General features: G+C 41.7%; 1 protein-coding gene across 1 annotated transcript in view; it reads right to left on the minus strand.

Moving 5' to 3' along the window:
- PIR (pirin) overlaps positions 1-19,985 on the minus strand; it is a 64,094-nt gene extending 44,109 nt beyond the window's left edge. The window contains 4 exon segments of the mRNA XM_074943520.1: positions 16,341-16,547; positions 17,040-17,089; positions 17,333-17,366; positions 19,944-19,985. Of these exon segments, the coding sequence (XP_074799621.1) occupies positions 16,341-16,547; positions 17,040-17,089; positions 17,333-17,366; positions 19,944-19,985 (333 nt within the window).
- Between the last annotated feature and the right edge of the window lie 216 nt (positions 19,986-20,201).

The raw sequence follows: 20,201 nt of genomic DNA on the forward strand, positions 1-20,201 counted from the left end.
GAATCCAGCAATGCTGACACAGAGCAATAATGTCTAGCTTTGGTTGGAGATACAACAAAACAATAGTGGCAAAACAAGAGCCACACTACGCAGTAATGTACAGCTGTGGGGCATGCTTTGCTATTTTCTTTGTTGCCCCACTAGTGTACATGACCCCCTGCTTATTTCATTTATTTCCTCCCTCCCCCCACCCCTGATCTCCAGCATAGCAGCTCCTGAGTGACAAACAGTCACAGGTATATACCACAGTCAGTCCTTTGTGAATGTGTGTGCGCATGGAGGAAGGTAAGGACTGGGTCAGGTGATGAATGCCATCCCAGGATATAGGAAATATGGGGTGACTATGCTGAAGGGATGGCCTAAGCCCATATTAAGTTTGCAAGGATTACATTTTTACCAGTAAATGTCAGTAAACGTTGATTTAACTGTGCACACACACTGACAAAAAAAATATTTCCATTGATAAATAATCGAAGTTTACAGATAGGCAAAGTAAGAAAAATGCTGCTTGAGGACTTCTTAGAGTCAAAATCCAGTGATTTAGATTTTTGAATTCGGTTTGTTACCTGAACTAGCAAATGAAGAGTAAAAACAGCGAGGAGCTGTTGATTTAAGGATATTTACTTTGTATGTGTTGACATGCGATGTTGACAATTTGTGTTTAAATGGTTCATAAAGCTTTAACCTTTTGAATCTCAACATCTACTATCATTAATAATGTCATCTCATAATTTCCTGCAACTGTGAAAATTTAAATTGATACAAATAAAATAAAAATGCTTAAATGCATAATTTTTCACAACTGTGAAAATTAAAATAGATAAAAATCTAAATAATGGTTCAAATAAACATCAATATCATCTATCAAAATTATAAAGGAAGAAAAGTAGAATTCTGCCAAGCCTATCCATATTGCATGTTTGTAGCCCAAGCTGAAAAAACGAACAACAGTTTAAGAACCTCCCACATGAATCTTAACAGGGATTCTGCATCTTAAAATATTGGGGAACTTATGTGGTCCGATCCATCTGTGGTATCCTGAGGTTGGTAGATCAAGCTAGTGCCTTTTGCTAGACAGAGGGTCAGGATGAAAGTTTCTGTCTCTTTTTGGTATTGCATGGATAGATTTGGCTTGACTACCTAGTACAGAACCCCAAGTGTTACAAAAAAAAAATCGGTCAGACTCCCCAAAATCATGAGACTGGCCTAAAAATCACAAGGTGTAAAAATTAGTAAGATTTTTATTTTAAATTTCCCTTCTAGTTCCTGAACCACAATTTTCAAGATTTCCTCTACAACCATTGAGGCTAGAAATTTCCTTTAAAAATAAATAAAAGCTGAGATTTTCACCTAATAATCTGACTCCAGGAGCTAGGGCCTTGAGCGAATGACCAACTATCACAACACTCACAAATAAAATTAAAGGAGCTGACAAAACTGACTTCATGTGGGAGGGATTTGGAGAAAGTACTATTCTTCCCCTTAAAGGGCCTGCTTATTTTAAATGCGTATAATCAGGACATGCTCATAGATTCTAAGTCAGAAGCGACCATTATGATTATAACCTCTTCTATAACACAGGCCATAGAACGTTTCCAGAATTATTCCTAGAGAGTATCTTTTAGAAAACCATTCAACCTTGATTTAAAAATTCTCAGGAATGGAGAATCCACCACAACTTTTGGTAAATTGTTCCAATGGTTAATTACTCTCATCTTTAAAAATTGGCATCTTATTTCCAGACTGAATTTGTCTAGCTTCAACTTCCAGCCATTGGATCATGTTATATCTTTCTCTGCCAGACTGAAGAGCCCATTATTAAATCTTGAAACCTTATAGAAAATGACCTGTGAAAGAAGAGGAGATCAGGACTATTAATTCAGAGCCTCCCTCTCTTGTCCAATGTACAGAGTACTGAGGTAGGAACAAGAGCAGTGGGCAAAAGGTGGAACTAAAACGTGCCTTCTCATAATGTCATGTATGCTTCAAAGGGATACAGAAATTGTCATATTGGATCAGACCAGTGGTTCATCTAGTTTAGTATCCATCTCAGACTTTAGTGACTTCAGTTATACTATTCCCCCCTTTTTGAAAACAGACAATTGCTTCATCTGGCAATGAAAACCATAAAACCCCAAGGGTATCTCATTATATTGGCCATATTTGCAGTACTTCACACAGATGAAACCCATTTACATGAATGGCAGAAGGAAAATACCTATGTGAGACGTGGAGGCCTCAGCTGTGAATACTGTTTCTGCCATATTACTTAAGAGTGAGGTCTTGATTATATATACCTTATGTAAACCTACACCTTCCATCTTTATTTACTTATGCTCACTGTTTTTTCATGATTGCTTTTTGACATACATACGCGACTAGTGGTTGAAGGAAATGCAGTAAATATCATTCTTGGATTACAGCAAAGCATTTCATACCGTGGGCTTGCCTAGGTGAAGAGGTAATGTGCTCTATGGAAGAAGTAATGTGCTCTAAAGCACACACATGTTGCACATTAATTGGTCTGTGTAGACCTTGCCGATGTGCACTAATGGTTCCTAGTATGCTTTAACGTATCTTTAGTTAGTACCTTTAGAGCATCAGCAGGTCTACATGGACCATTAATGCACAATACATTCATGCATTTTAGAAATCACATCCCCATAGGGCGCATTACCCCACTCTGTAGATGACCCCTGTGTCTTACAAAATCTTACAAAATTAATGTGAATTGGCTAGGATAGGAACACTGTCATGTGGTTTGAAAACCTGTCAACAGGAAAGGAAGGGTAAAAATGGCAAAGGTACAGAGTTATAGAGAGATAGCTAATAGGTGGTGCAGGGATCAGTGCTAAATCTGGTTTTTTGTAATGTGTAAATTTATGATCTGGAAAAGTGAAGAAATAGCATGTTTATGAAGTTTGCCGATGCTACTAACCTGTGAGGAGTTGCAAACAGCAGTCAGGACATAAAAATCATTCAAAGGGATTTAGATCAGAAGGATGGGAAGAAACCTGGAGAAAACAACATCTTGATATTTGGTGTTTTTCTTAAAGCCCCAGCTCCTGGACTCATGTGATTATGAGAATCTCAGCATTCCTTATAAATCAGTCAACCAACCAACCAAAGCATCTAGCTCCTATATTTGTGGAGACAAGCTTGAAAACGTAATCCATGTGCACTCTAAAGGCTTAGAAGTCAGAAGGCAAATAAAAAGAGCCCCAAATGTATTATTTAATTTAAATCTCATGATTTTTAAGGCCTATTCATGATTTCTGAAACTAAGGGTTGGCAATATTTTTATTTAGTGTCTTAACTGGGTGCATGAACTAGGAGTAATGGAATGATATCATCAATAGGAAACACTGGCAAAATAATAGGAAATACTTCCTAACAGTGAGGTGTCCTGAATAATCTTTTAAGGAAAGTGTGATGAGGTGCCCTGGCCTTAAGGGCCGGCAGGAGAATGCACTAAGTAGTGACCTGGCTGGAGGGCTAGCCCATGGAAAATGACAGATCGCTGTGGAACAAGAATGGCTAAAGGGGGTACTAAGCTGAAAAAACCTCTGCAATACCGTGCCTGAACACATGGAGGTGCTCTGGAGGCGAGAGGCTTGTCTACAGGAAGTAGTACGTAGTACTTTTTAAACTAGCCTGGTCAAGACATCAGAATATAGAGAATGGTTCTTTACTGGCAAGGAGAAGTTCTGGAGCACTCAATAGTCTTTTCCATCTCTGACATTCTGCAACAGGATGCTGGCCATGTAAACACAGGCACAGCCAGTGTAGCCCTTTAAGGCAAGGAATTCTAAGGATTTAGTTCTGGGTCACAACTGTTCGTGCAAGCAAGGCAGGAAATGAAAGGCATGAATTGTTCTTTAGTCATGGAGAAACAGGGATGAGGCAAGAGCTGGTAGGAGACTCTTCAGAGAGTCTGGCAGAAGAGCAATAGCCAAGGGTACAGAGTGGGACATTACTGCAAGCCCAGCAGCTCATGCTAGCTGCCCAAGTCCAAGCCCGCCTGACCCCCTGGGTCTGAGGTCAGCCAGCTAGCCCAAGCCACCACCCAGGCAGCAACATCCATACTGCTTTTTCATGTGCTAGCTTGAGCAAAACTAGCAGGAGTCTATCAATCCACATTGGGAATCACACCTCCCTGCTGTCATGTAGACATACCCTGTTTGTATATCACCTAGCACAGCGGGGTCCTGGTCCATGACTAGGGCTCCTAGGTGCTATGGTAATACAAATAAATAATAAGTAACACGTTTGAAACATACACAGATAAATAAAAGAGATTCTGCCTTACACCTGAAGCTTCTGCCATGAGTAGTTAATCTATTAGATCAGATACTGAACAACGCAAGCCTCACTATCACTGTGTGCAAAACACAGCATAGCAGAGGTTTTCAACATACTTGTTATGAGGTGGAAGTTTAGCTAAGAGTCCATCATCTTATGGGGTATAAGCAATAAATTATCATAGAATCATAGGACTGGAAGGGACCTCGAGAGGTCACCCAGTCCAGTCTCCTGCTCTCATGGCAGGACTAAGTATTATCTAGACCATTCCTGAGAGGTGTTTGTCTAACCTGCTCTTAAAAATCTCCAGTGAAGAAGATTCCACAACCTCCCTAGACAATTTATTCCAGTGCTTAACCATCCTGACAGGAAGTTTTTCCTAATGTCCAACCTAAACCTCCCTTGCTGCAATTTAAGTCCATTGCTTCTTGTCCTCTCCTCAGAGGTTAAGACAAACAATTCTTCTCCCTCCTCCTTGTAACAACCTTTTATGTACTTGAAAACTGTTGTCATGTCTCCCCTCAGTCTTCTCTTCTCCAGACAAAACAAACCCAATTTTTTCAATCTTCCTTCATAGGTCGTGTTTTTTAGACCTTTAATCATTTTTCTTGCTCTTCTCTGGACTTTCTCCAATTTGTCCACATCTTTCCTGAAATGTGGCGCCCAGAACTGGACACAATACTTCAGTTGAAGCCTAATCAGCATGGAGTAGAGTAGAAGAATTACTTCTCATGTCTTACTTACAACACTGCTGCTAATAAGTCCCAGAATGATGTTTGCTTTTTTTTCTCCAAGAGTGTTACACTGTTGACTTATATTTAGCTTGTGATCCACTATGACTCCCAGATCCCTTTCTACAATACTCTTTCCTAGGCAGTCATTTCCCATTTTGTATGTGTGCAACTGATTGTTCCTTCCCAAGTGGAGTACTTTGCATTTGTTCTTATTGAATTTCATCCTATTTACTTCAAACCATTTCTCCAGTTTGTCCAGATCATTTTGAATTATAATCCTATCCTCCAAAGTGCTAGCAACCCCTCCCAGTTTGGTATCATCTGCAAACTTTATAAATGTACTCTCTCTGCCATTATCTAAATCATTGAAGAAGATATTGAACAGAACTGATCCCTGCGGGACCCCACTCGTTATGCCCTTCCAGCATGACTGCAAACCACTGATAACTACTCTCTGGGAATGGTTTTCCAACCAATTTTGCACCCACCTTATAGTAGCTCCAGCTAGGTTGTATTTCCCTAGTTTGTTCATGAGACGGTCATGCAAGACAGTATCAAAAGCTTTACTACCACTTCCCCCCATCCACAAGGCTTGTTACCTGTCAAAGAAAACTATCAAGCTGGTTTGCCACAATTTGTTCTTGAAAAATCCATGCTGTTACTTATCACCTTATTATCGTCTAGATGTTTGGAAATTGATTGCTTAATTATTTGCTCCATAATCTTTCTGGGTACAGAAGTTAAGATGATTGGCCTGTAATTCCCTAGGTTGTCCTTATTTCCCTTTTTATAGATTGGCACTATATTTGCCCTTTTCCAGTCTTCTGGAATCTCTCCTGTCTTCCATGACTTTTCAAAGATAATCACTAATGGCTCAGATATCTCCTCAGTCAGCTCCTTGAGTATTCTAGGATGCATTTCATTAGGCCCTGGTGACTTGAAGACATCTAACTTGTCTAAGTAATTTTTAACTTGTCTTTTCCTATTTTACCCTCTGATCCTACCTCATTTTCACTGGCATTCACTATGTTGGACGTCCAATCACCACCAAACTTCTCGGTGAAAACCAAAACAAAGAAGTCATTAAGCACCTCTGCCATTTCCACATTTTCTGTTATTATTTTTCCCCCCTCATTAAGTAATGGGCCTACCCTGTCCTTGGTCTTCCTCTTGCTTCTAATGTATTTGTAGTATGTTTTATTGTTACCCTTTATTTCTCTAGCTAGTGTGATCTCATTTTGTGCCTTGGCCTCTCTAATATTGTCCCTACATACTTGTGTTATTTGTTTGTGTTCATCATTTATAATTTGAACTAGTTTCCACTTCTTGTAGGGCTTTTTTTGAGTTCAGATCATTGAAGATTTCCTGGTTAAGCTAGGGTGGTCTCTTGCCATACTTCCTATCTTTCCTATGCAGTAGGATAGTTTGCTCTTGTGCCCTTAATAATGTCTCTTTGAAAAACTGTCAACTGTCTTCAATTGTTTTTCCCCTTAGACTTGCTTCCCCTGGGATCTTACCTACCAACTCTCTGAGTTTGCTAAAGTCTGCCTTCTTGGAATCCATTGGCTGTTCTTCCTCCTACCATTCCTTAGAATCATGAACTCTATCTATCATTTCATGATCACTTTCACTCAAGCTGCCTTCCACTTTCAAATTCTTAACCAGTTCCTCCCTATTTGTCAAAATCAAATCTAGAACAGCCTCTCCTAGTAGCTTCTCCACCTCCACCAAACACTAATTCTCAGTGCGGGTGACATGAACTCTATTTTTTGTTGTACAATTTTGCTCATCTGAACCTCTCCTTCAGAAAGAATGCCATATCCTAAGATGAAGACATCGCACAGTATGCTATATGGGTACGGACGTCCAACATCCTGACAGATGAAAGGAGACATGACAAAGTCGGTCCATCAGGGTGCCTAGCAATGGTATGGGAAAAGAGCCTGATGCACGAGCAACAAACCTTCGCACGGTGGCTATAGGTCCACTTGCCTGCATAGGCGCCGACTCCATGGGTGCTCCAGAGCTCCAGGGTGTTCCACCGGCAGCCAAACTCCCCCCCACCTCTACCCCCACCTCCTCGTCCTCCCCTGAGTGCGCTGCATCCCCACTCCTCCCCCATCCCTCCCAGCGCTTGCTGCCGCCAAACAGCAGTAGCAAGCTCTGGGAGGGAGGCGGGAGGAGCAGGAACGTGGCACGCTCAGGGGAGGAGGCGGGGCCAGGGCGGGGATTTGGGGAAAGAGTCGAATAGGGGCAGGGAGGGGGTGGAGTTGGGGCAGGGACTTTGGGGAAGGGGTTGGAATGGGGGCAGGAGGGGGCGGGGTGCAGTGGAGTCGGGGCAGGGCTGGGGGCAGAGGGGGGTCAAGCATCCACCAGCACCATTAGAAGTCAGTGCCTATGCTTGCCTGATGAAAGTTGAAGCATACTCTGCTTCCTGGCTCACCTGCAAGCCTCAGCCTGGTCTGTCTGATGGCTCTCTGCAGTGACTGCACCAGTCTTAACCCAGCTTCTCCAATCTGAACAATTTTGGGAAGGATTTTCCCCAGCGGTCAGTGGGAATGCTGAATTTCTTGAGGCCTTGCTTCACCTTGTTGATGTATCGGAGCTTTGGCCTTCCTCTGCGTCGCGAGCAGTTCTTAAGTTGACTGTACAGCACAGCCTTCGGCAGACAATCTTGAGGCATGTGCTCCACATGCCCCAACCAGTGAAGCCTGCAAATGTCCAGCGTAGTTTGCATAGACTGTAGGCCAGTTGTCTCAAGGATCTCGTCATTGGTGATCCGTTTGTCCCAAGTAACTCCAAGGATTTTTCTAAGACAGCGGAGGTGGAAACTGTTGAATCTCCACTCCTGCTTGGAGTACATTACCCAGCTTTCACCAACATAAAGGAGGGTACTCAGGACACAAGCCTGATAAACAGCCACCTTTGTGTTCAGGTTTAGCAACTTGTTGCTCCAAATACATGAGGTAAGTTTGCCAAAGGTAATAGAAGCTTTGCCGATTCTAGCATCAAAAGTTCCCTATCAAGGATAAGTGAGCTGGTAAGAATTGAGCAGAGATAGCAGAAGTGATCCACATTGTCCAGAGCTTCATTAGGTGACTGCCTACAACATGCATATATTAATATGTACATAAGCTCAGAAGAAAAACAACATACTTTGAAAAGGAGTACTTGTGGCACCTTAGAGACTAACAAATTTATTTGAGCATAAGCTTTCGTGAGCTACAGCTCACTTCATCGGATGCATTCAGTGGAAAATACAGTGGGGAGATTTATATACATACAGAACATGAAACAATGGGTGTTACCACACACACTGTAACGAGAGTGATCACTTAAGGTGAGATATTACCAGCAGGAGAGCGGGAGGGGGGGACCTTTTGTAGTGATAATCAAGGTGGGCCATTTCCAGCAGTTGACAAGAATGTCTGAGGAACAGTGGGGGGTGGAATAAACATGGGGAAATAATTTTACTTTGTGTAATGACCCATCCACTCCCAGTCTCTATTCAAGCCTAAGTTAATTGTATCCAGTTTGCAAATTAATTCCAATTCAGCAGTCTCTCGTTGGAGTCTGTTTTTGAAGTTTTTTTGTTGAAGAATTGCAACTTTTAGGTCTGTAATCGAGTGACCAAAGAGATTGAAGTGTTCTCCAACTGGTTTTTTAATGTTATAATTCTTGACGTCTGATTTGTGTCCATTTATTCTTTTACATAGAGACTGTCCAGTTTGACCAATGTACATGGCAGAGGGGCATTGCTGGCACATGATGGCATATATCACATTGGTAGATGCGCAGGTGAACGAGCCTCTGATAGTGTGGCTGATGTGATTAGGCCCTATGACGGTGTCCCCTGAATAGATATGTGGACACAGTTGGCAACGGGCTTCGTTGCAAGGATAGGTTCCTGGGTTAGTGGTTCTGTTGTGTGGTGTGTGGTTGCTGGTGAGTATTTGCTTCAGGTTAGGGGGCTGTCTGTAAGCAAGGACTGGCCTGTCTCCCAAGATCTGTGAGAGTGATGCGTCGTCCTTCAGTGAATGCATTCGATGAATGCATCAGATGAAGTGAGCTGTAGCTCACGAAAGCCTATGCTCAAATAAATTTGTTAGTCTCTAAGGTGCCACAAGTACTCCTTTTCTTTTTCAAATACAGACTAACACGGCTGCTACTCTGAAACCTAGCATACTTTGAGTCATCCAAGGGAATTTTAGCTCATTTCAAATGGAGTATAGTGGAGACTGTCCCTTTGTTTCTATGTGCTGTGTACAAAGGAATTGTCATACTGGATCAGACCCAAAATCTACCTAGTCCAACACCCTGTCTCCAGCAATGGCCAGCAATAGGCACTTCAGAGGATAGTGTAAGAACCCCACATCAGAAAGATGTTGGATAACTGGCCTCCCACGTTAGGTCTTATCCTGATCTCTAATAGTTAGCGACTGGCTTCAGTTCTGTGGCATGAGGTTTAAATATCCTTTCCAAAATTTTTGTTAGCAATAAACATAACTCTGGATATTCTTGTTATCTCTATACAATTTCCAGTCCTGCTTTGAATCTTGTTATTTTTTGGCATCAACAACTTCCTGTGGCAATGAGTTCCACAGTCTAATTACACATTGCATAAAAAGTATTTCCTTTTGTCAGTTTGGAATTTATCACCTTCCAGTTTCACTGAACTTCCCCTTGTTCTTGTGTTCGGACAGGGAGAACAGAAGCATCTGATCTTCCTTTTCTACATCATTAAAAAAAGGAGTTTCCCCACTTTAATAGTTTCATATCTGCACAGCATGGAAGTCTTACAGAACAGATATCATTCTTATGGTCTATGTGTAAGAAGAGAGAGTTAGGGAGACACCCAAAATGAGTTGTGGATAGTTTCCAGTAGATTGTGCCCTCTACACAACAGATGCTACCTCTCCAGAGTGAGAAGAGAATATCTGTAGCTATACCTGAACAGATACTGTTATTACAAGGTACACGCCAATGTAGTGTATTTTATTATTTTTTGTGGATTTTGCGTTTTAATGTGATAGATTTCAGGTTCTCAGACTGATTTCCTAAATGCAGATTATCAAGGGATACTCCCTGCTGCTGGACTTGCTCCTGCATCAAAATAAAGAGTTTTTGGCAGGCAAAAGTTAACACTCTGTCCAACATTCTGAGTGTAGCAATAGACCCAGTGCCTGCAATTTATTGTCTTATTCACCATTCTTCTATTCCAATGACTATTTAAGAGATTGTTTTTAAGCATAGCACTGAATTTTGGCTAGAAGACAGTTGGCTATTTGGAAGTCTGAGACTGTCCCATTGATTTTTTACTCTTAAGGGACTTGGTGTTGTCGAAAGGTTTATTACTCCTTCAGATATTGTCAGTATAGATCCCTCACACTTAGGTGTATTAATGCGCTCAGCTCTGAAATTCAGAAACTTCTGCAAGGCAGTGGCTGCACACATGCCCCCATGCAGGACTTGCTGTTTTGGTGCAAGGTAATACCATACAAAGAGCATCAGCCCCAACCCTACCAGTTTCTTTTGGCCATAGCAACTGAAGGAATCAAAATCGTCAGGGCTTCTCTTCCTTCTCTCTTGCAGCTGTCTCTTCTCCCATCTTAACCATGAAGTTAGACTGAGAACTTTTAATTGGTGTGTTTTGTAAAAACTAAATAATATAGCAGTTTTCTGGTGTATTTGTTTAGTAACCATCCTATTGTGCAATCAGTCCATTCTACACCCTTTGTTTTAGTTGACAGGCTATTATTCCAGGAGGGCAGACCTCAAGTATGTGGGTTCTAAACACTATGGGTGGAAACAGCAGAAGGTGTTTTACAGAGGAGTATATGTGGATGGCCTGTGTTGCCTGAAAGCCTGCTCCATCTGAGCAGTGTAGTCCCTTTTAGCTTCTCTATAGATAGAAGAGGCTCCACCAACTACCTAGCAGTGGCAAAAGAACACCTTGGACATCCAAGTGTCTATGTGTCCTCTACCTGGCTGAGCAGCTTCTAACGGCACAATCTCCACAAGATACCCAGTCAAACCATGAGTCAGAGAATAAGTGGTCTTTCTTTATAGCATAAGATAAATTCTTCCATTTGGAAGAAAACCAGCATCATGTCGGTACTGCATCTCTGACACAATATTATGCACAACGTTTGTAGACCAGTTCCATCTTCTGTTGCTCTGGTGGAGAGGTCCTACTGTAAATTCATATTTTTGTAGCACCAGGTACAAATGTGGAGCACCAGATGTGTGTTTATTCTCACTATTATCCATTATATTGATAATGATGCTGTAGTGAGTCAAATATTTTTATTTCGATGTAAGAGTATATTTGATCCCATCCTAGTAGGTGGGAATGTAATTCCCGGGTAACTATGGGCTGGTCTTCACTATGGGGAGATCGACGCTGCTGCAATCGATGTAGCAGAAACTGATTTAGCGGGTCTAGTAAAGACCTGCTAAATCAATGGCAGAGCGCTCTCCAGTCGACCCCAGGACTCCCGCTCCCCGAGAAGAGTAAGGGAAGTCAATCAGAGAGTGTCTCCTGTTGATGCAATGCAGTGAAGACACCGGGGTAAGTTGACCTAAATTACATTGACTCCAGCTACTTTATTCATCTAGCTGGAGTAGATGAATAAAGGTCGACTTACCTCCATTGTGAAGACGAGCCCTATGTCAAGGACTTGCACCCTGAATAAGCAAGAGCACAGGCAAGATCAACATTACTAAGATTTTGGACCAATTGAGCTGTGTGCATTCTGCAGCACTGTTTGTTTGGCAATTCTGAGTTACAAATGAAGTTGCAGCACTTCATGCTTGTAGTTGTAAGATCAAAGCTCATGGGGAACAGTTTGACTTGGAAGTATGGATATTCCTTGGGAGAGTATCTACTTCTTAAAATAAAGGGACCTGTGAAATAAATAAAATACTAGTTTGTAGAAAATATTGTAGAAGATGTTCACAATGAATGCCTTTCAGGGGACCCATAGTAGCAGGCTATCATCTGCAAAGCCACTCCCCAAAAGCCTATTTCCTTGTTCATTGATGTCCACTGAGAGAAGGCGACAGAAATTCCATACTCTATGCTACCATGTACATTCTCTATGTCTCAAGAGCAGCCTTAACAGAAATGGAGTACCTGCACCAAGCTATATTTGTGTAGCAGAAAAGTTAACTCATTCCTGCTCAACGTTCCACACAGGCATTGTGCCGATCACAAAAACAAACAAAAATAATGACAAGAAAAAACGCAACAAGATGATTATGCCTTACTGAGCATTCCTGAAACTGTTTACTTTTTCCCCATTGTGACATTCTATACCTTGGGGGAGCATCCTGTAACCCCCATATTCCTCAGTTTTATATCATTGTGATCTACATATAAAGCATGCTTTGTAAGGTATCAGGGGAAAGGTTATGATCTGCTGAAAGTCATTTCTCTATCCATATATGTATATCTTTAATGCATATGAAGTTATGAGAATTGTGCTATATGATTGTCACTAAAACATGCTGTACATTGGGGAATCAGCCAGATATTAGCTCCCCAGAGGCAACAGCAAAGAAAGTAACCAACACCTGAGCAGCGTGTCAAACAAACCATCAACAACCATTGTCCAAGAAGGGAGCTACAATTCAATGACTCACCTGCATGAGGCCACACCAGGAGAAATGCTCAACCTTGCCTGGAGACTCAGCAATACCCCCCAGACATGCCTGGATTTGTGCTCCCCAAGCACATGGGACTAAAAGTATAAAACAGAACACGGTGGCCACATGCTGGGCCTTTCTCCTTCCCCCACCTTTGCTGCAAGCAACAAAGACAAAGACAGGACTCCAACAGAGGAGACTGTCCCGTAAACCTGGGCCAAATCTGTATATTAAGGACTGCAATATCCAGTTGGGTGAGAAAAACTGCTTAATCTAGATGTTGCCCAGTCTAATAGGGTTGAGAGTTTAGATTGTGTGCTTATATTTTATTTTATTTTGGTAACTAACTTTGACTTTTTGCCTATCATCTAATATCACTTAAAATCTATCTTCTGTAGTCAATAAATTTGTTTTACTGCTTATGTTTACCAGTGGGTTTGTATGAAGTGTGTGGCAGATCTGCTCAGGTTTTGCAAAGGCTGGTGTATATCCACTTTTCATTGATGAAGTGGTGAACCAATTAATAAACGTACACGGCTTGTCTTGAAGAGCGCAAGTATATTCCTGGGGTACAGTGCTGGGAGCTGGTGTGGGGGGATTGCGCTGGTACCTTTCTCTGTGTGATTCATGAGTGGCTCTGGGAGCATTCATGCAATCTACTGGGTGTTGGGCTCCACATGCAGTTGTGCTGAGTGATAACAGCACCTGGAGGGGTTTGCTGCTCGTCACTAGCAAGGCATTGAGAGAGATGGCTCAGGCTGGAGAGAGTTCAGGGGGCATAGCAGTCCCACGGTCCCAGGCTGCACTTTGGGGATCCTGTCACACCCATCTCTTCATTTAAATGTCTGCTGCTACAGATGGAACCAGTTACTTCACACTTCCTTAGTTAGGAAATGACCCCAGCCATACTTGCTCTTAGTAGGGGACTAGGAATCATTCTTTTAAAAGATGCAAGTATGGACTTGCTAGAAGAGTTGTCCAAGACAAACTATTCCTGTTGTGCATGTTGACTGTTCTCTTCCAACCCACCTCCCAATATAAAATTATGTAGTGCCAAAACGTACTAGGTGATTTACAGTCCAGTAGGGTAAGACAACAAGTGTTCTGGACCCAAAAGGGTACAATCTGATGGCCAAATTCCACCCTGCTTACACCACCCATGCAGCCTCATTGAATTAAGGGTTGGATAATTAGGCAGGGGCATTCCTGTAGGGCCCTGACAGCAAGGATCAAAGATCAAACTTGATGCAGTAGAAAGGAGGGAGGTGGTACAAGGATTCAAGCAGGACTGATGTAATCACTCCAGCTCATGCGATTTCTTGGCAGTCCCATGTGAGGCCCAGATTTCAATGGGCATCAAGATTGAACTGCCCCTAGGTGTGGATGAAAAATATACAAGCATTCTGAAAGAGACAACTGTCTGCTGCCCTGCTTCTACAAGGTAACGGTCAGTTTAATGAGAGCAGTGGAATGTAGAGGCAAAATGGAGTGGTCAGGATTCACCTTGGAAAGGGAGGGGACGGGCTCACAAGCACTACGTGTGGGCAGTTGGCCCCAGCCTAGCCAGCTGTGTAGTTTGTTTTTTCTTTGTAACCTTGTCTGCAAATACAAAAGCTCAGTCTTCCTTTACAATGCACATTCCAGTAGATTACAAAGGCATGTCTTCTCTTAGTAACATTATGTATATGAGGACATTGGCTCAATTTTTTTCATATGCTGCTAGATTTATGTGCAATTTAACTAGCTTATAAAACGCCTAATAAAAAGATTGATTCAAATACCAAGATTATGAACCTTCATCGTTTGCCATGAAAATAACCAAGATTTAATTATATTAATTTTCCTGGTTTTAGTAAATATGAGTTCAAAGCAGAACTTGAAATGTGAAACAATAATATTTCATTGGTTACTTGGCGTCCATTCCACAACAAGTCTACTTGCAGCTGAAAGAAAAACACAGGGAATAGACACTTCATAATCACATAGACTTAACAAATAAGTTGAGTTTGATATTTCAAATTGCCCTAATAATATCTAGAAATTGCTCTGGTACCAGTTCTTATCTGGTCACTGTTTGCAAAAACTTGCTTTTTCCAGTACAAATCTAAGCATTTTATAGCTTTCCTTCTGCTGCTTGTAATTCCCATTAATAGGAATTACAAGTACACACTAAGAGCTGTCAAAAGGAATTTACAGGTCTAAAGTCCCCAAATTCTCCTTTAACTGATCATTAACATGAAGCTTTACTTCATGCACAATAGTGATATCCATTGTTGTGAAGTGTCAGCAGGGAAAATGTTATGAATAGTTTCAGGGCTTGATTCTCCACTGCCATACCCCTTGTGCAGAATGGCTGTAAAATGCTACCATTTTGATTCAGAAATGTTACATGATCATACAAAGGGCAAGGCAATGGGGGAATCAGGCCCTAGTCAATATATATTCAGCCAACATTCAGTTAGTCAGCCAAAATTTTAAAAAGAAGGTTCAAATACAGCTGGACTCCAGTGAGTACAGAGACTATGGGAACTTCTTTTGCCTTTTGCAAAGGTGAGAGCAGAGATGGCTTGAAGCGTTATGATTTCCAAAGAGACACAGTCTGTTTGGGTGCTGGAAATGTGGGGCAGTGTGCCCAGAAGAGCCATTTGCTACGTGCGCCTCACAGTGCCACCACCCAGGCACTCTGAGTGGTTCGGGTCATGGCCCCAAGCAGACATGCTCATTCTGGGCCTGATTCCCCAATGCCTTGCATAATCATTTGCATCTGTGCTAGTGAGTGTGAAATGCTGCTATTCTGATCTGATGCATTTCACACCCACTTTGCCTAGATGTCAATGATTACACAAAGCGCAAGGCATGATAGAACGAGGCCCGCAGGGTCCACTATACTGTTGCCGGCACCACTAGCCAGCCTGCTCACCACACCACTTGTGCATCTCAACAAAAGGTGTTTGCCCCCAACATGGTTGAACACGGGACTAGAGAATTGAGATCCCTATGCCCTCCCCACACACTACTGCAGCTGAACAGTTAAGCACCTGCCTTTCCCAACTTGCTTTGATCCCAACAAGAGCAAACCTTGCTAACAGGATGGGTTGCTTCAGATGAACTGCCAGCCTGTTGCAGAAACATTATTTAGCTCTTCATATACGTTTAAGGGCCTGAACTTGCAACCCTTATATTGAATAGCCCTACTCATGCAAATAGTCCCATTGAATTAAAAGGGACTACGAATGTGAGTAAGGGCTGCAACAACATTTCTTGTTTTAGGGCCTGTTAACTGACAGTTAACTGCATCCCTCCAAAAGGCCAAGGAATCTTCTGCCTAGCACACAGACTTTGCTCTTTTTGAGTGGAGAACTGTGTCATATGCATGATTTATAGTACATTACTTAAGGGAATAACGTGTAATGCAGCATTTTCTTACAAGAAACATATCTTACCAAACAGAAAAGACAAGATGGAACAATTACCATATAACTGCAACCTTCAAAGAATGTTTATAAAACTCACAGGATCTCTCCTTTCACAACAAAAGTGAGCTGACAAAACATTTGATGTTTAAACTTGTCAGCAAATATATGATAAATAGTTAAAGCTTCAAATGTAGATATTACTTGTACATAGTCACCAGTTGTACCAATGATCACAGTTTACCTTTATACCCAGTGCCTCTCCTGAAATGACGGACACAGTCACACCATTCTTGGAGGGTTTGGGGAAGTCTTTGTTTTTCAGTTCTTGGTATTGTGGTTCCACCATTTTCTCTGAACTTCTCAAATTGACCCAGAGTTGCAGAGCATGTGCTGGTTCTTCTGAGCAGAGCATCTCTGCATGAAGAATACCCCGCCGGGCTGTCATCCACTAGAAAGATGATATAGAAGGAACAGAATACACAACACAGACATTAAATTTTAGAAAATGGAGAAGAGAAAACACACTCGAATTTCATTAAATTGGACAAGTTAATATGACTAAAGCTTTTGTCTGGTTAGAAGACAGATTAGATAAACAATAATCTTTCCTAACATTTAGTTTATCTATTGATTTCAAATGTTGAAGTGCTGCACTGAAACAATATAATTTATTGTTAATCTACTTTAGCTGAGATTTTAAATAGAAAAATATGAAGTTTCCCATGGTAACATAGCATGCTGGGAATTTATCTAACCATATGACAACAGAGTGCAATATAGTGGCTGAGTTGAAAAGCAGCCAGTTTCAATTTCTCTTATAACAGAAAGAGGGGTAGTGTTCCTCAGCCGTAGGTTCTTCACAAATTCAAATGAAAAGGCACAAGTAGTCATTGTTTAGGATTAAGATGTCAATGATTCCTCTCTGCCCACTTTCCCATACCTGTAAATCTCCTGGGTCCAATCTACCAGCATGTCCACAAAAATCTTCATAGAATCATAGAATAACAGAGTTGGAAGGGACCTCCGGAGACCATCTAGTCCAACCCCCTGCCCAGAGCAGGACCAATCCCAACTAAATCATCCCAGCCAGGGCTTTGTCAAGCCTGACCTTAAAAACTTCTAAGGAAGGGGATTCCACCACCGCCCTAGGTAACACATTCCAGTGTTTCACCACCCTCCTAGTGAAAAAGTTTTTCCTAATATCCAACCTAAATCTCCCCCACTGCAACTTGAGGGCCATAGAGCCACCATCTAACAGGTAAGTTACCTTGGAAGAATGAGAGACAGATGAAAGTGTTATGCAAAAGCTCCCTTTTGTTTGTTTGTTTTGTTTTTAACAGATATAGAGCACTCATAAGAAAACAGGTGAGACAACAACAGAATTAGTCTATTCCACTGTAGCAGAAAACAGAAAGTTCTAGTAGCCCAGTAGTGACTCACATGGCCACTCAATCTTTGATGTCAAAATTACCCATGTTGAAAAGGATTACAGTTTTAGGATCAGCACTACACCTTTTTGTTCTCAGCCTCTCACTCATTCCTCTTCTTCTTCCATTTCTCTTTATGGACCTTTCCCATCATCATGTTTTCCTTTTCTCCCTTTGTTTTTCTTTCAGCATTCCTCTTTTTGGTCTCAATTCCAACACAAAGGGAAACTGCAGAACAAACTAATCAGGGCTCTATCTTCTGCATACCAGTGTTTTTGCTGTGATGGCAATAAGGAAAAAGTAAAACCAACTAAGTTTATCATCACTGCAGAGAAAGCACCCTGGAGTGGGGACACCCTAGGCCAGAGGTGGGCAAACTATGGCCCCTGGGCCACATCCAACCCGCAGGACCCTCCTCCCCTGAGCTCCTGGCCCAGGAGGCTAGCCTGTCAGGCCACATCTGTAGGTTTCTCCTTGGGGTATCATAGTTTCAGCTCCCTTTAAAAACAATGAGAATGGGGCCCATCTCTATTAGAGACAGCCTCAAGTCTACATGCCAGGACCGTAGGAAAATGGCAGCCATCTTCCTTGGTTTCAGCCCCATTGGAGAAGATGGACATTTTGGATGAGGAAAAATTCATAAGCTGGAAGGCAGAAATACAGAGATCAGGTGACATTTAAAACCTCCAAATATCACAAGACTGTAGGCAACAGTAGATTCAGAGGTGGATTAAGCAGGGCAAGTCATTGGAGTTGATACAGATAAGTGTCCTCATGTCAAGGCTGAACTTTGCTCGCAGAACATAGCCAAACAGCTGGGTTTTATTTATGCAGGAATCAGAGGATGGAGGAAAGGGATAGAGACTTTTTCCATAAGAAGGAAGTCCATCTGCAGGCAAACAGCAGGTACTACTGACACCTGGTCAAAAAGCATCCTGAGCTGTGCAGCTATGGATCTGTTAATATTTTAGAGAACCACTAAGTTTTTGTACAGTGTGAGTTTGCTTCAAATTCCTGAAAAATCTCATTTTTAAAGAGAACAAATTCATTGTTAGACATTGTACCCACACTAATCTTCCTCCTCATCTCATGTACCCTCTCTGCCTTTCTTCAAACAACCTAAAGCCTAACAACTTCTGAAATTTATCCTGCATATATTACAAGTTTCTGAAGTGCCTATTTCAATTACAGAGACATTGCTAACATGTCTAAGTCTCTAGAGCTAAGTCCTTGTGGTTTATGATGTTTGTATTATATTATGCATCCACTGAATTACAGCCTTCTAGGAAGTTTTATGCACTGCTTTACGTTCAGTATGAGAAGTGTTCATCTTGTACTCAAGAATTGCATAGTAAGAACCCAGGTGTTTTTTTTTTCCAATTTACAGCTATTCTTCCAATTAAAAAAGATTTTCCTGACTTTCAATGGTTTTCCCCCTCCATTTTAAAAAGACATTGTCAAATGCTGTAACAGTACATTTTTACTCTGGTTTAATGCCATATTAGAAGTTTTAGTTCAACTGTTCTCTGCTCGTTTTTCACCTTTTCATTTACTAAAGGTTGATTGCTGTCCTTCAGCTCCACTTCAGGAGGATTATTTCCTCAGAACTTTTTAGTTAAGGTGAGCTCCCTCTGGTGCCTGGCTGGCTTACTCATACACCAAAACCTGCATCATCATGCATTAGCTATTTCTTTCAAGACATAAGGAAAGCTAATTTTTAAATCAAAGGGCCGGTTCATTACTACATTACTCTAATTTGATGTTGACGTAAACTCCATGGAAGTCAGTACAGTTACAACAGCATGACATTGGTATTGAATCAGGCTATTTAGACTCTGATGGACAACATTTTGATGTGTGCAGACCACATATGGTATTACAAAATATATTTTACCCTTTTATTCTGTTACAGTATAGATGGTATAGGGTATGCTACCTTGATACTTCCATTACAAACCTTCTGTTTGTGTAAGCTCTTAACTTTCTCCAAAGGTATTTTTGGCTTAGCTAAAGTTTTCCTAGGCTGGCTATCAGCCCTGAAGTTCAAGGGGAAACCTATTCAAACATTTCTGAGTTATGCAAGGGTGAAATACACATATGCTTTTACTTCTATAAAAAGGGTTGACTGTGCAGTAGAATCACCCCTTCAAAGGCAGTTTCAGGGAGTAGCCATCAGTAGCAGAGATGCCATACGCTAAGGAGTGGAGCTACCAGGGATGGTACAGAGGCACAGAGCTTCTGTGCCTCCAGCTGATTCCTGGGGTTTGTGGCCTAAAAGAAAAAGGCCACTTGTTTTGTATCTGCACAAAATATTGGCAGCTATATAGAGACCCCAGCACAAACTTTTGGGCTCCATCTCTCTTTCAGCAGAAGGCTCATGGCGATGGAGTTAAGAAACAATTCCTCTAAATTATTACCTCACCGATCCGCCCCAAAATCCTAATGTTGGCTTTATGCATAGTGGCATGGTGAGAGTGGCCAAAAGCTAGTCACATCTGAGAGGGTGGGCAGGGGAGTGTGAGAGCTGTTTTGCAGTCCCTCCCCCACCCCCAAGAGTGTTACCGCAGATGGGTTTTAGGCAACTTTGACAGTAAAATTTAAGCTGCCGGGTCTAACTATGATTAATTTAAACAAGGTCTTTGCACTGGTTGATGGAGTTCATGGGCAACCCATGA

This window comes from Natator depressus, chromosome 1 (assembly GCF_965152275.1).
Source record: "Natator depressus isolate rNatDep1 chromosome 1, rNatDep2.hap1, whole genome shotgun sequence".
Classification (NCBI taxonomy): domain Eukaryota; kingdom Metazoa; phylum Chordata; order Testudines; family Cheloniidae; genus Natator; species Natator depressus.